A 17,036-nucleotide genomic window follows, 5' to 3' on the forward strand; every position below is an offset into this window, starting at 1 on the left:
ACAAAGGCTATTTAATTACTACAGGAATAAAAGCAAAAGCATTTCCAATTATGTTGGCACTGCTGGAAACCGCAGTAGTACATCGGCTAGTTAAGGGTTGTTTGAGAACGGTAAAGTCTTAGAATTATAAAAGGACAGCTATCATTTCAGTTTGCATGGCCATGCCCCTGTGTATGACTGATTGGTGCCAATTTCTCTCTTCAGGAGGACAACAAACTGCAACAAAGTGTCCGTCAAACAAGTGCCGCTTCGTAAAGCAGCAGGGCAAATGTCTCCAGATAACCTTAACAAATTGCTAGCTAGAATGACAAATGCCCTGTTACTGAAAATACTCATTAGAGCACCTAATGCACATCAGCCCACAGCCTGCAGTAGTGTCGTTCAGAGTAAGATTTGCCTTAGAACGTATTGAGAATGACTAATCTGTATCTGCGTGTTAACAAGAAAAGCCGTCTTTGAAAGCACCACAGAAATTCCCAACTTTAAAAATGTTTGCCAACATAACGGTGCAGCAGCAAGGATGACAGATCCACATGGAGCTTATGTGAATCAGCAACACGGAGTCACCCATGCGACATGTCATGCTCGGAGAGATTAATTATTAATATCGCAAAACACATTTTAAAAATCGCATTTCACCTCACTTTGCAGTGTGTTAGCATGGTTGTGCATTTAAAATGATTAGCGATTTGTTTCTTAACAGAGGGGAAATGTAATTTGCTTGGGACTGAGGCATTAAAAGACTGGGTACCAGCAGGCTGCCCACCCTGGGCCAAGTCTGGGTGGATGTGTGGGTGCTGAATGAATCATGCCACTGCCACCAAAGAGACTTAAATTCTCTCCTGCGAGACAGACGAGTTTGACTGAAAATGCACATCAGAGTGAAGACTAGCTTTCACTCGGGGCTGTTTTTTTTCTTCTCCTCTCTGTCTTTTTTCTTCCTCTACATCAGAAACGTATGTCTTTACAGATGTACCTCTGTCAAGTCACCAGCTGACAGCTTCCTTAGGTTTTGTTTGCTTTCCTGGACGAATATCTTAACACTAGAAATCAAAATCAACCAGAAGTAATTCAGAACAACTGCGAGATCTCGACTTTCAGCACTACCACAATCAGCATGCAGCAGCAGAAAGTGGGCAGCAGTGTTATTTGCACCTGCTGACCTTGTTCTAAACCATTTACCTGATTAAAGCAGAGAGGTGATTTGTGTCGTCAATCCCAGGTCTCTTCGGTCAGTATCTCAACCTTGCGTGTCGCACCAGCTCCCACAGTCAACTAACTCTCTCCTGCTCCCTCTGCCCTCCCCGTCGCGCCTTTCCTCTCTTCTGCTGAAGCCGCAGCAGTCTAATCTTTGCATTTCACCACTGGCTCTGTGCTGAGCCTGTCCCAGTCGCACACCAGTTTGTCTGTTCTTTCCTCCCTTCTGCTTTTTTCTTATTTTTTTCTCCCCCTCCATTGTCAGTGCTAAAATAACACTCTTGCCTTTCTTGTACCTAAAGTTCTGTGTTTTCAGTGTTCAGTAATCAGGTTTATTAATATTTTATTAATGTTTTGTTTGACGCCATGTGCAAACAAAACAAAAAACACCTTTCTTCTTTCATCTCAAGAACTCCTCTAAGATGAAGTGGACCTCAAATGTATGATCCATGTGTGTTGTAGTCAGCAGCACCTACTTGCACATAATGGGAGTTAAGTGTGTTGATGTATTATTTGATAACTCGTCATATTTCTGTTATTTCTCTGTGTTTTGGTGCCCAGCGTTTAGCGAGCCACAGAAAGAAATAAAAGCAAGACTATCCTCTTAACTATGGACGCAACCACACACACATGCACACGCACACACACTCTCAGGGTTCTCTGCGTTGGCTCCAGACTTTGATAGGAACCTAATGGCCACTCTTGCATATGTTTGCAGCTGGAAGTGGATTGCAGCACATCACAAATGATTCTGTTTTTGTGATCATCATCTCACTATTGAGCCTCTCAAACACATCTGCAGGTTCGGACGCTGGCACAGAAAGTCTCTCAAAGCACGCGCTCGGTCTTTCACCCTTAAACACGCACTCAGAAGCACTCTTTGTTCATATATGAGGCAGCTGGCTGCTCACCAGCGCTACGTGCCTTCTGAGCTGAGTGATTGTCCTTCAAACCTCACAATGCAACGAGTGGCTGCGCTTTTTGTCCGCTGCATCTTTAAAGCTTCAGACGGGCGCGCGGATGACTGCACGCGCACGGAGTTGGGTCAATATCATCAAATCCAAATGTCAATTTAAGCTGCAGCCTGTTAACTTAAGACAAATCATTCTCCATTATTATCCTGTGACATTTGTCCTCATTGGCTTCACTGTGGAGCCCAGAGCATTTCTGTCTTCAGATTCGATCACTGTAATTGGTTGGAAAAGAATGTGACATTGACCCCAACAGGGATATGCACCGTGCAGAGCGTGCACTCGGCTCTCCCTCTGACACATGTTTGTGTTTGTACACAAATGTCCATCTGGATGAGCGTCTCGCGTCGCATTGACAGGACGGGTGATGGATGATTGACAGAAGCACAGATTGTGGAAGAGTCTGCAGTGCAAAAGCAGAACTTGGGTCATGCAAACTTCTGAAATTATTGAGCTGGGTAATAAGGCCCTTTATGAATATTCAGCTATATTAATATAGCAGAAATATCCGGGGTCAGATATGTGTCTTTGGACCTCAGTGGGCAAAATCTTTACCCACATGATTTAATAATTTCTCCCTCATTTTCTAACAATGTAGGCGGCAGGCCAAAGGCTGCTTTCTTCTAAGTTTGAAAATGAGCGATGGAGCAATTCATTTTTTTCTTTTCTATCAAAACCCTCCAACCAATCACGTTTTTGAGGAAGAAAAATAATTGTATGAACAAAAATGTTAAACTGTCTAGAAAAATAATCAGGCAAACACTAACCATTTGTATACTGCATCCAATCAAGAGCATTTTCTAGCGTCACTTGAAATGCGCCTTCTAATGACATTAATTCAAATGGAAAGTCACCAAAGGGATCAGACGAAATTAAAGCCCTTCCACTACCAGGTGAGTTGCCTAATTTAATTGAATCTAATTTAATATTAATTCATATTCACATTAATGTTTTATGTTAATACTCAATTCGTTCACATATTTGCATGAATGTAAAAAACTTGTAATTTTAATGGCAGTTGTAATAGTACAAATTGTAATTTTACCTTAAATGAAATTTATGTTTGTTTTGTTGGAAGATGTCATGTTATAATTTTTAGTCATAAATGTAATTTATTTTAAATGTTTTCGTTTTTTTAAAAACAAATAAGTGCCGCTCTGTACGAGTTTTCACAACACACCCCATGATTCAGTAGCTGCTTTCTGTATAACTTGATCAATCTCTCACATTACTGTGAAAGAATTAAGTCCCAGTGTTTCAGTCTGGTTGATGTTTTCACTTTGTGTGATTGAGACAGCTGGTACAGAGGAGGTCCATTCAGTGTCGAGGTCCCGCGATTGCAAACCCAAATCTTCACCCCTCCACCACAATGCTCGATAAAGTGACAACACCATACATGGCTCTGTGCAATGCCCAACATTTCCACTTTGTTCTTGTCTGTTCAAACGGGGTCTGTCCAGATGTTTTGTAGAGGCCCGTAGAGACTCTTGACTCGTTGGAAGATAGTGGCATTGTGTTAAAGCATCTGAATGCTTCGGAGCCGCACACCACTGAAACGTCTGCAGTTATGATCTTGCTGAAAGTTTCTTATGAGCATTTTATTAGCAGCATGCCTGCGACTCCCCCTCTTAATTCCTATGCAAGTAGCAAGGTTGTGCTTAGTTTATCACAGGATTGCACAGAGTTCTGTAAAAACTGTACAGCAATTTAGGTGAAATTGGTATTGATTATTTGCATTACTAGATGGTTCCTGTCTGGTATATCTACCTTGTTTAAAGCTCTTCTCATCTGTTTCCCCAGGCAGTCCTGGAAGGAACAGACCTCCTCTGTCCAGACTCATCTGTTAAGCTGAAAAACGCTCCGGTCCGATGAACAGAATCAACTTCTGGAGATTTACTTGTCTTGATGCACGCTCATCCAGGTGTCAGCTGAGACTGAAAAAGCCACTTGGATGAGTGACGAAACGTTTCTCCCACTGAAAACGCTACGTCTAGATGAACAAAATCGACTTCTGGAGATTCTAATTCTAACTAATATCAAACAGTTAAACAGACTAAGGTTGCTTATATAGGGCGATCGTGGCTCAAGAGTTGGCAGTTCGTCTTGTAATCGGAAGGTTGCCGGTTCGAGCCCCAGCTTGGTCGTTGTGTCCTTGGTCAAGACACTTCACCCGTTGCCTTCTGTTCGTGGTCAGAGGGCCCGGTGGCGCCAGTGTCGGGCAGCCTCGTCTCTGTCAGTGCAGCTGTGGCTACAATGTAGCTGCCATCACCAGTGTGTGAATGTGTGTGTGAATGGGTGAATGACTGAATGTAGTGTAAAGCACTTTGGGGTCCTTAGGGACTGAGTAAAGCGCTATACAAATACAGGCCATTTATATACTGTCAAGATGCTGTATGGTCTGCATTCTTTTATCAATAAAAGAAAAAAGTAAACGTGCCTGTTTGTATGGTTTTAAACAGTTTGGAAACCAGCTGCTTCCGTGTTTCTCTAAACACACACTAACACTGGTTCAGACCCAGTGTAGTGTTTGCCCACAGATTACTTCTTGTGGTGTGCACTGACAGGCAGATTCACTTTCACCCTTTAGGAACACCTGAAAAAGAGAAGCAGAGAGAGATACTGAACACTCATCCAAACCTGGCCTGTCTGTCCTAAGGGGCCTCCCCCCGGCGCTCAGCGGGTGCTGCTGCCTGTGCTGTGCCAGATCCCCCCCCCCCCTCCCCCCACTCTCTCTCCTCTCCGAGCTTTTTAGTCCTCACTTTCTTTCTGTCTCTGGATTTCTGCCTTCTCATATTCTGAACGTGGGCTGCTGCAAAACTGCCTGTTTACCTACTGTCTTCTCTTCTTCTGTCTGCGTTATCTCCACATTTCTAACCTTCTCTTCATCTTCACCTCTGCCTCCTTTCCTCACAGCATTGTTTTCTTAACTTCTCGCCCCTTCTTCACACCCCTCTCTTGCTTTCTTAGCGATCTTTGCATCGATATTCATCTAGGCCAGGTCATCAGTGAGGAGCGAGAGCGATACAAGTGTAAGATGCAGCAGATAGAGTGCAAGAAGCACCTTGTGGCAAATCCCTCCTGGTGTGTCTGTGAGAAGCTGAAAGCCCCTCTGCGTCCCATTAATAATAAATCACTGAGATCAGTAGATTTGACTCGAAGCCTACACTCCTCCTCCTCCTCCTCCTCCTCCTCCTCACCACTTTCCCTCACCTGTAATGAGTTGGGAGGAGGGTACGAGGAATGTGACCGAGGCCACGACACGAGGGGAAAAAGTCCCAAGAGGAGGGCAATGTTTTTGTTTGTTTGTTTCTCCTCCCCATCTGATCAGCCTCGTGTCTACCCCCTTCCTCTACGTCTAGCACGTTTGCGCTCAGGGCTGCTTTTTTCCCCATAACAATGAGTTTTGGCAGGGTTATACAAGCAAAAGCAAAAAAGCTCGCAGGACAAAAGATGATGTGGAATTGGAGTTTTCATGCTGCGGGCCTCAGCTCAGGATTGTCTGAAATATAATGCGACTTGTTGAATAGCTCTCATTTCTGCAGTTTATTACCTGGTGAGGTTCGATGGTGCAAAAACTCAAACTGCGTAGGTTTTTTTTTTTTTTTTTTTCAAAGGAAATCTCTTCCCTTTCCATTAATCAATTTCTAAATCCTATTCCCTAAGAAGCTTTTTGTTTTCATCCTTGAGTTTGTCACTACCACCTTAATCCGAATGACATCTAAGGCAGATGGTAAGACACTCCCAAACTTGCATTTAGCAAGTTCTGTGCTTTGGTATTTTCAGTAAATATCAGCCCTCACATTGCAGCCCCAGTGGCCAAACGTACAACATTAAATGATTATTTCCACAGCACGATTAATCATCCTCTTATTGAACTTCCAGTTTCAAAGAAGCACAATTCTAATTAGCTTCACCCTGTCATCTTAACAAGCTCTAAGGGATGAAACAATAACTGAGGGTGGCCAGTTTAATTATCAATTAATTAATTAATTCATAATTCGCATTGGGGAAGTCAACAGGCCTGTGTGAAACTGTTATGCGGAGTGAACGGACTCTATGGCAGAACACACAGAAGTGCAGAAAATGCAGGGAGTGCTCTTTATTTACAGTGTCAAACTTATTTACGCGGGATGAGATATGTATGCTGATAAATAAACAGAAGGAAACCAGGGGAGGGGGCTGACACGCATTCGGAGGGAAAGGGGTTACCCGCGCACGCAGGGTGGATCTATGAGAAAAAGAAAAACGAAACTTTAGGGGGAGATGCCAAACAACCGGTAAGAAACGGCAATAAACATGGGGAGAGTTGGAGAGCTCACTTGTCACACTGGCTGCTCGGGCAAGGATTCTCGGGATGTGGGAGAAACGCTGAGATTGATCTCTGTAGTGATCCCGGAAATGCGGCTTCACAAACAGCTGACAGGTAAGCGGGTGATGGATCCGGCTGAGGATACAGGACAACAGGTAAACAAACAAAATCCAAGACATAGGTTGGCCGTAATGCACACCGCGGAGAATTAACAGACACGTTACCACTCGGGTAGGTGGGGAGGTGTGCTGAAAACAGAAGCAGACCCTGTGACACCACACCAGAGAAACCCCACCAACTCCTAATAGTACCCCCCCCCTCTCTGGGCTTATCAGGGTGCCTCCTGTAAAAGTCAGCAATAAGCTCAGGGTCCTCAATAAACGAACTCTGAATCCAGGACCGCTCCTCAGGCCCGTACCCCTCCCTGTCCAGAAACAAGTGCAGCCCACGGCTTTGGTTGCATGCTTCTCATTCTGCTTTCTTAGACCGTATTTGGTTTTGCCCTCGTACCGAAAATAACCGCTGCTTCCATTGTTAGAGCAGAGAGTAAAGAAATGATCTGGAGCTGCACAGATTATACCCAAATTTGTATTCTGTGACATGTTCAGGTCCTCATTTTATTTCAGGTAGGTTAGCCTTTCTTTGAAGGGTCCCATCACCCGCAGCGCTGCAGGGTTTAGTGGCGACAAGTGCATGGCAGAATAGGACCTCTGAGCAACTGCTGATTAGTGTGTGTGGTTCAGCGGACAAAACTTATCAGTCATAGCGAAAATGAAATGCTGTTTGGCTAGTGAGCAGGTTTCATTTCCCACCCCGGAGTAAAAGCCAGCAGCAGGCAGACTGCAGGATTAGTATTCAGCTGGCTGTGGACAACAGAACCAGTGTGCTGGTGTTTGCCCTGTGGCTGTTGTCTTGCTGTCAGGTTAGCCAATGACACGTCAGAGCTCACCTCTCTGGCCTCAGCAGCCGATGGCTATAATACACTTCGCCTGGCTCTTTTTCCGCTTTCCACTCTGCCACTTAAAATAGACGGCATCCATCTTTTTTTTTTTTTTTTTTTTTTACCCGAGACACTCAAGAGCTTTGCACACAGTATTCTTTTTTTTGCCAGCGTTTTAGCGTCTTCTGTTATGTCATCAAACTTTGGACTGCCTTATTATGGACTGAGCAGCTAAACTTTTTTAAATTCAAGCTAGAAGTGAGAAAATTCCACATTTCTAAATGGAACAACATTGAAATATGCTCACGATGTTCTCATTTTAGAATGCATTTGAAGGTAAAACTGCGATATAAGTAATCTTTTACTCTAGAATAAATGTCTGTCTGATATTTTTGCCTGAAATTAATCTTGTTTAAAGTAGGAAAAGCATTAATAGCATCCAGAAAATGTGAATAATGGCATGCTGACACTCTTTCTAAACATCGGGTGCTGTGAAAAAGTGTTTTCCCTCTTCTTGATTTCTTAGTTTGTTGCACATTTTTCATAAAAAAATTTCAGATCATCAAGCAAATTTTAAGTACTAGTACTGGACATTCACTAACATGGTATCAAATATCATAAGAATCCATACCAAATGATCTTTTTAAAACATTTTATTTTATGTTTTTGGAGCTGTAGTTTACAGTCTGTTCCATAAATCACTGTCAGTGTCAGAACAATACTTTCTGCTGTTTTTAAAATTCAACTTAATTGCAGCTGAATACGATGAGTTTGATGAAACTGGTTAATTTAACCTGAATATTTGGTAAAATGTTAATTAGTTTCGGGTCTTGTTTTAAAGTGACTTTTTGCTCATCGCACTAATTAAATTCAAACGGTTTTGTTTTCAGGAAACTGAAATAATCATTTAATGTGTTTAGAGAGTCAGTATTTTTTCCTTCGTAAACTTTCAAACTTTGATTCCGTCACTTTTCATTACATGTTAGATATCTGAGGAAACTGGATAAAAGAAATCGTACTGGTGAGTTCCTGCTACAAAGTTGATTTAGATCTTTTCCCCATTAGGTATTTTTCAGTAGAGGGAACCTCCCTTGAACATGCCATCAGAGTGATTCTCTTTAACCTGCTTTACCTGGCTCGCTCGGTGCTCTTAAAAAGCATGAAAATAACCGAGACAGATCTCACAGGAAGTAGCAATCTGCGCTGATTTGAATTAATCTCGACACAAGAAACAGTAATGTTAATGCAACTGTGTTGTTAGGGCAACATAAACTTCCTTGTACGTAATGTGTATGTGTGCACCGTTGAACCTGAAGGGTGCAGTAATGTAAATTTGTATCTGTAGCTTAGTAGGGTTAACTTTACCCCACTATCAGTTGTCTGATGTTTTGTTTTGTTTTTCATGTGTTCGGTACTTTGTGTCATTTTGTTAAGGGTATTGCTGGAGTCTGCTACACAAAGGCAAACAGATGCTCCGTTTAGATCACCATCTTCTAACTGTACAGGAATTCGCATAAATATAACCCCCGAAATCCGTAATCCGTTGGCTCAGAGTTGCTTTTATTGAGACTTTAGTGAAGGTGAAGTGCGATTGTCACAGGTGGCTTTGGTGAGGCAGCATCTGCTGGTGAATATTCTTTTCTATTTTCATTGAAAGTGAGAGATGCTGGTGTGACGTATGGGTTGAGGTGGGAGCTGAAGCTTGACTAACTTTCCCAGCATCCCTTGCAGAGGTTGAGATCAAATGAAGCACATTTCTCTGTGTCGGTCTCCGTCTGCTTCTCTTAGTGTTTGTCTCTCCGGTGTTACTTTCGATTCCTTCAGTCTTTGTCTCTTGCTCCATTTTCTCCTCCTTAACTCTAAACTTATACCATTGTTTAGACTTCAGCTTACACTTTCCAATCTGTCTGTGTTTCACGTTGTCTTTCACCATCGCTGTCCATTTTCTTCATCATTGTCTTTCCTTCTCTTCTTGTCCTTTGTTTCTCTCTCCTTTTCCCTCCCACCCTGCTGAGCAGGGAAGCCTTTGATGTGAAGCCGATATCTATTCATGCAAGTCATTCATCAGCACAGTGTTGCTTTTAAAGCAATGAGCAGGAAGCCAGATCAATAAGATGGCTGAACGGATGGATCTCTTAAGGGGCTTCTTCAGCCCAGAGAGATAAGGGAATCTTTTTTTCTTCTTCTTTTTTTAAATAAATGGCACTTTAAAGAGTCACACAGGGTGGGCGGGGGCTCGGATGGGGTCGGGAGCGATGAATGAAGATCTGACGCTTCACAGCCACTATTAAAATAGGCAAAGGCATTTAGATGGAAAAAGTGGTAGAACGTTGGAGAAAACCCTGCGAGGGGTCTGACTGGAAGGCCCTGTGTCTGAAGAAGTTACGCTTCAATGTGGACTAATTAAATCAACTTCAAAGCCCAGAAAGTTTATTCACAAATATTCTTTATGCGATAAACACTAGCAAAAAAAACTACACTTGAGACAATAAAGCATAAATGTATTTATGAAAGTCAAAGCCAGGAGTTTTCAGTCTTTCAGACAGTTAGCTCTGAGCCCATTAATCATTGAGGACTCAGTCTTGTGTTGAATACTGCAGTACATAGAGACCTGGAGGCCGATATGCCACGGTGTAAACTAGAAACACGGCTTCACTTACTTTGTACTGTTCTGTATTTTTAAATTAGATGTGACACATAGTGCCATGAAGCTTGCCAGCTTTGTGTCTCTGATAGAAATGCCTTTAGCTAGGACAAAACACCAGAGTATGCTCCTTTTTTTAAAGTTCTAACCTATGTGGACTTTTAAATTGACCCATATATGAAAATAAATTACATGAGACTTAATATTTAATCTCACGTATCTCTTTTCTTAAGGCTAGATGGTTTTTTTGTCTTTTTCTCCCGTCCTGGAGGAAACTGTGTCACGAATCACTCATATTTAGGCATTTTGCCATCGTACTTCTGATAGCTTTGACTGAAGATCAGCAAGAGCCGTGACAGGCTGAGAGTGAAGCTGAGTGCTAAAGATGTTGTCCCTGATGTGTTTACACGTGCGCGCGCGCACACACACTCACTCCATCTTGTCTAAGTACACGTCTGGAAGCCAGGGAGAGCAGACGCGCACACACACGCTGATGCTAACAAACCATGTCACCCAGACATGTCACCACAATCATCATCACCTCAAGGTGTTTTTCTGTAGAGCGTAAATAGCGCTAAGCGTTTTGATTCTTTGTATATTTTATTTGTGTGTGTTTGTGTGCGCGTGTGTTGAGGGGGGAGGGCGGTTCTTGAAATGAACCAAGAAAAACACATTATGTGTTCAAGAAAAAACATGAAAAAACATTTCACAAAGTGCTGAAGAATGAAAGGAAGCGAGTGTAGAGTAAAACAGAACAGAAACATAACAGGATGACAAAGATGGTGCTTGATGCCAACACTTGGAGCTCGAGGGCATAAAATGGAATGGTGGTTGAAGACCGTCTGTGTGTGTGTGTGTTGTTTAAAAGTATTTAAGCAGAAAATCATCATGTGTGACCACCCTCCTAAACAATCTGAAGAAAAGCGCAAAGTGTACATCCATTTTTTTTTTGCTAACCTTTTGTTTTTTAGCTTGTTTCTTTTGACGTTTAGCACGATCACTTTGTATCCCGTTAAGAAGTGACATCATCAGCTCTTTTTCTATAGCTGAGAATGTATCGTTTTGATTCTTTTGATCTTGAAAAAAAGGACTAATTCCAGTAAAATGAAAATTTGTGTAACTTTGTCAGCTGCCCATATTTGTCAAGCAGTTTTCCTGGATTTCCAGTACAGATGGAAAAGGCTGCAGTGACGTGTCAAATTGACTTCAAAGGTTGTGCATATTGTGGCAGATTCATCGCTTATGATAATTAATGTTACCCTTCGAGTTTCAGACCTGTCGCTCTTTAATGCTGTTCAGTGTGGGCTGGCATCACCTTGTTTTATTTTGCTTTATTTTCCTCCCCTACTTGCTGTCAGTTTAAAATGCACACATGTATATGTTTGATGTCAAAAATCTGTTTGTTAATATATTTATCGGTGACAGAAAATAAAACTCGTAGTCAAATACTTCTTTCCTATAAAGTTAACATCAAACCATCCTTATAGCTTTTGATGAGAAGACAAAAGCTTATAGGTTTTGTCTTCTCATCGCTTCATTTATCTGTTTTTATTTCTTTTTTTAATATATTTTGGACTCATCTCTTCCTCTGTCTTTTCCACCCACAGCTGCTTCCTGTCCCTGCTCCTGGTGGCCGCCGTAGTTTGGAAGATCAAACAGAGCTGCTGGGCGTCACGGCGGCGAGAGGTAAGCGTTTGACTCCATGCTTACAATTGATTTTAAGTTGCCACAGTCACATCAACTCATTTCTGGTTAAAGTTATTGCTGCTGTAAAAGTTGCTTTGTTTTGTGGATTTTCCAGTGGAATAAATCAACTGTGAGAGACAGAATGTGAAAAAAAAAAATCCATGAATCCACATGGTAGGATTTGTAAAGAATTTATTCGTAAATCAGGGTGGAAAATAAATATTTGGTCAATAACAAAAATACAACTCAATACTTTGTAACATAACCTTTGTTGGCAATAACAGAGGTCAAACGTTTACTATAGGTCTTTACCAGGTTTGCACACACAGTAGCTGGTATTTTGGCCCATTCCTCCATGCAGATCTTCTCGAGAGCAGTGATGCTTTGGGGCTGTCGCCGAGCAACACGGACTTTCAACTCCCGCCACAGATTTTCTATGGGGTTGAGGTCTGGAGACTGGCTAGGCCACTCCAGGACTTTCAAATGCTTCTTACGGAGCCACTCCTTTGTTGCCCGGGCGGTGTGTTTTGGATCATTGTCATGTTGGAAGACCCAGCCTCGTTTCATCTTCAACGTTCTCACTGATGGAAGGAGGTTTTGGCTCAAAATCTCACGATACATGGCCCCATTCATTCTGTCCTTAACACGGATCAGTCGTCCTGTCCCCTTGGCAGAAAAACAGCCCCATAGCATGATGTTTCCACCCCCATGCTTCACAGTAGGTATGGTGTTCTTGGGATGCAACTCAGTATTCTTCTTCCTCCAAACACGACGAGTTGAGTTTATACCAAAAAGTTCTACTTTGGTTTCATCTGACCACATGACATTCTCCCAATCCTCTGCTGTATCATCCATGTGCTCTCTGGCAAACTTCAGACGGGCCTGGACATGCACTGGCTTCAGCAGCGGAACACGTCTGGCACTGCGGGATTTGATTCCCTGCCGTTGTAGTGTGTTACTGATGGTGACCTTTGTTACTTTGGTCCCAGCTCTCTGCAGGTCATTCACCAGGTCCCCCCGTGTGGTTCTGGGATCTTTGCTCACCGTTCTCATGATCATTTTGACCCCACGGGATGAGATCTTGCGTGGAGCCCCAGATCGAGGGAGATTATCAGTGGTCTTGTATGTCTTCCATTTTCTGATGATTGCTCCCACAGTTGATTTTTTCACACCAAGCTGCTTGCCTATTGTAGATTCACTCTTCCCAGTCTGGTGCAGGTCTACAATACTTTTCCTGGTGTCCTTCCAAAGCTCTTTGGTCTTGGTCATGGCGGAGTTTGGAGTCTGACTGTTTGAGGCTGTGGACAGGTGTCTTTTATACAGATGATGAGTTCAAACAGGTGCCATTCATACAGGTAACGAGTGGGGGACAGAAAAGCTTCTTACAGAAGACGTTACAGGTCTGTGAGAGCCAGAGATTTTCCTTGTTTGAGGTGACCAAATACTTATTTTCCACCCTGATTTACGAATAAATTCTTTACAAATCCTACCATGTGGATTCATGGATTTTTTTTTTCACATTCTGTCTCTCACAGTTGAAGTGTACCTCTGGTGCAAATTACTGACCTCTGTCATCATTTTAGGTGGGGGAACTTGCACAATCGGTGGCTGACTAAATACTTTTTTGCCCCACTGTATATCAAGTTCGTTTTTGTCCACAATCACAAAGAAGTGTGATTGCGTTGATTCTGTCATGCACTATATTGCCAGAAGTATTCCCTCATCCGTCTTCACACACATATAAACTTGAGGGACGTCCTGTTCTTAATCCATAGGGTTTTTTTATGTCGGCCAAACTCTTCTGGGAAGGCTTTCCACGTGGTTTAGAAGAGTGTTTATGGGAATTTCTGGACATTGTTCCAGAAGTGGATTTGTGAGGTCAGAAACTGATGATGGACTGGTTCGTGGTCTCCACTCTTGTGTTGGACTGAGGTCAGGATCCTCTAGAAACTATTCTAGAGGTTGTCAAACCACATCTGTATCGATATACATACTGAGCTGTCAAAATTGATCATGAAGGATACAGGGGAGATCGTCTTTATAGGGGAAAGAGTTAAAGCAATCAACACTACAGGCAACTTCCAGGCAACGCTAAACTCTTGGCTCCTTCTAGTATTATCAATGTGCACACTAAGTCATTTGAATCACAACAGCCCTGCAACCATTAAGTGTTTGGTTGTTGTTAATGTATTGAGGCAGACATTCATCAGTGGTCTTTCATAAAGCAGCAGGTATTAGCAGTATTATGACTCCAGTATTTAGAGTCATGCTTGCCCCTGTCTCCTCAGGACGCAGAAATAATCAGGAGAGAATATTAAAAGGATCTTGGGTGTAATGCATTTTTAAACTTGACTTGTGTAGTCACTCATATTTCAATTAACCTTGGGTTTTATATCATTATAACATATAACATATCACGTGTTGATTGCAATGGTCCTTTTGGTTTAAAGTAACTGCTAAGACTAATGAAAATGTGCAGTCATGCTGCAAGTTACAAGTCATTGCAAAGTCATCAGTGTCCTGTTAAGCAACAAGTAATCTCTACAGTTAGAAGGATTAAATGAATACGTTTTCAAAATCATTGTTCAACATCAGACATATAAATAAACCTTCACTAGCTGGCTGAGGAAGAGTTGGATGGCTTACTAGTTAATTATCAGCAAGAATTCAGATTGCTTTTAACTTGTCACATCTCTCTCTGTAAGCTCGGTGTTTGCATGATTAAGACTCAACAAATGCTTAACTAACAGTCTGGCCTGACTAGCTGTTCAGACAGATTGCCAAGCATTGCATTTGCTTTCTGCATGTGGAGCACTAACGAGATGTGAGAAGTATGAAAAGTCAGTGCAGTTTTTGCATGTTGAATACTGCCTCGCTGGGAAAATGATAAAATGCTTTTTCACGTGTGCTTCCAGAAGGGTTTGGACCACCTTTTGAATGAGTGGCTGAAAGGTTGTGTACTGGTGGCACTGTGTTTCTGCATTTTATGTGCGTGTGTGCGAGTGCATATGTGTCAGTGTCTAAGAGCATACACGCTAATGTTGTGCTTAATGTGAACTTTTGGTCTGTGCTTTTTACACTCGTCGTGTCGGTTGAAGTGCCTTTTGCCTGTAACATCGTCCGAAAGTGCTGTAATCAGCCTCACCTATTGTGCCTCTTAGCATCCCCCTTTTACCTGCACCCGCTCTGCCCTCTCTTCATCATAAAACCACAGTTGTCCATCTGGACGCTGTACACTCTAACCTTTACACAAAATTAAAAGTGGAACTTTGTTAAGAGGATTGGTGGCCACCTGAAAACTGTGGCCTGTGCTAAACTCCCCAACACCTGAAAAAGCTTGTAGGTTTTACTAAAATGTTTCACTTTTGTAGAACAAACCTGGGCTCATGTCAAAGTGATGGGGAAAATGGACTGCTGCATACCTGCCTACACAGTTTAAAGTAACCATCAAGGTACACAATGAGGTTTTTAACATTTGTCTTATAATGGGAAGATAAAGGATCCAGAGCACTGTCAATGTATTTACTCACAAAGTCAAATCTGCAAGTCATGTGCAAATCAGTGAAATAAAAGGTTATGCTGGGAAAAAATAGACCCCAGTGTCAACATGTGACGTGCAAACAAGACTGGACCCGAAATTGAGCCTTGTGGCACACCCTAACTAAGAGGGACTATTTTGCATCCAAAGCATAACAGATCAGCTGTCAAATACGGTAGAGGCGATACATGCCTCGACCATATTCCTTTTCGACGTTGGTTGTGTCAGATGATGCCCACAGGTCAGTTTTACCTCGTTTTTTGTGTGCTGTAGCAGAATAAGCAGAGATGGTCATCGTGGTAATGCTTTTAATTAATCTGTTAATGAAACTGCAGTAATGTGAAAATGCATAGTTGAAATATCAATTATAAATATAAAATATTTATTTATAGATATAATAAAAGATCGACTTTTTTTGTAACGAGTCGTGACTTGTGATTCAATACATGCAGGTTTTATGTAACGAAAGAAACTAATGTTGAAAATCTCTCCCCATTCACTCAGAGTACTTTAATACATGTCAGATGACTGTCTGGTAATGTCACAAACATGACCTGTGGAAGAACTTTGGTTTTTGTCTTTATGTAAGAATCTCAGTGCATCACGTCTCCTTTGTACTTCATCATCTGAATACATTTACAAACCTTGAGCAACAGTTATAAAAGCGCTCCCTTAATTTTGAACAGTGACAAGCTTTTAACTTTTTTTTTTAACTCGTCCATAACTCTGAAAGAGCCATATGATGATGATGTAATGCCAGTCATCTATTCATGATAGGTTAACTGGATAAATTATGCCCATTATACAGTACACATTTTTATTAAATGCCAGGTATTCTTGTTATTAATAATTGTTCTTTTCTATTCATCTATATTAGCGGTTAATCTCATTTTTTTTTAAAAACCACAGTTAAATAAACCTATTACAGATATTTTACCAATCAGTAGTTAATGGAAGATGGTAAACACTATACAGTTAACTCATTATATAAGCAAAGCAAAAAAAAAGTTGCAATTTTAGTTGCAATCTGAGCAAATGAAGCTCGGTCCTAGTGCTAGTTGTGAAGTCACATTTTGGTAAAATGCTGTGAGATGATACCCCGAGTATCATCTCACCCGAGTCATACATTCTTCTGTGAAGAATCTGCAGGAAAGACGAGCCAATTTATAAAGATAGTAGTTGTTGCCAGGCAGAATCACAAATTTAGCTATGACATCACTGGCTCAGCAGCCTTTTTATAAACCACTGTGGGGGAAAATCCCCCCCCCAAAACATTAGTTATATAGTGAGCTCTTCCTAGCACAGATGTCAAGCACAGATGTCAACTGAATTAGGATTGGGAAATGCTCAACAGGTTTGGGATCTAATACCCTCCTCTCTACAAAACCACTCAGAATAGTAAGGATAGAAATGTCATTATTATTTATTTATTTAAATTAAAAATGTTTGGACATGTTCTGTTCACTCGTGGAGTTTATTTTCTGCTGCTCATACACACACTCACCATCTCCTAAATTCTTGCCACTTATCTTCATCTAGTGTTCATAAGGAGTATCGTATAAACAAACCAAAGATGGCAAATTTCCATCAAATGTGACTTAATCTAGCAGCACAGGCAACCTGCTTTCACGCATGCTCATGTTCCATGTGAACACAGCGTGACACACAATTCACGCAAACAGAAAGCTAATCATGTTTTTCCACGAGGTCGACTGTCTCCGTTACAGCCGTTCGCTTCCTTGACATCGAGA

At 41.8% G+C, this 17,036-nt stretch overlaps 1 protein-coding gene across 4 annotated transcripts in view; it reads left to right on the top strand.

Moving 5' to 3' along the window:
* The window catches only part of atrn (attractin), a 131,999-nt gene that overhangs the window by 76,529 nt on the left and 38,434 nt on the right, over positions 1–17,036 (top strand). For 3 of the 4 annotated variants that reach the window (XR_003270628.1, XM_026151857.1, XM_026151858.1), the window contains exon 26: positions 11,669–11,747. Coding sequence is in view for 3 of the 4 variants with exons in the window: in XM_026151857.1 (XP_026007642.1) it covers positions 11,669–11,747 (79 nt within the window). In the remaining variant the exon portion in view is untranslated. Of the gene's footprint in view, positions 1–3,968; positions 4,264–11,668; positions 11,748–17,036 lie in introns of those variants that run through there. The other variant, XM_026151859.1, reaches the window with a different exon arrangement.

The sequence above is a fragment of the Astatotilapia calliptera genome, chromosome 19 (genome assembly GCF_900246225.1).
Source record: "Astatotilapia calliptera chromosome 19, fAstCal1.2, whole genome shotgun sequence".
In the NCBI taxonomy this organism is placed as follows: domain Eukaryota; kingdom Metazoa; phylum Chordata; class Actinopteri; order Cichliformes; family Cichlidae; genus Astatotilapia; species Astatotilapia calliptera.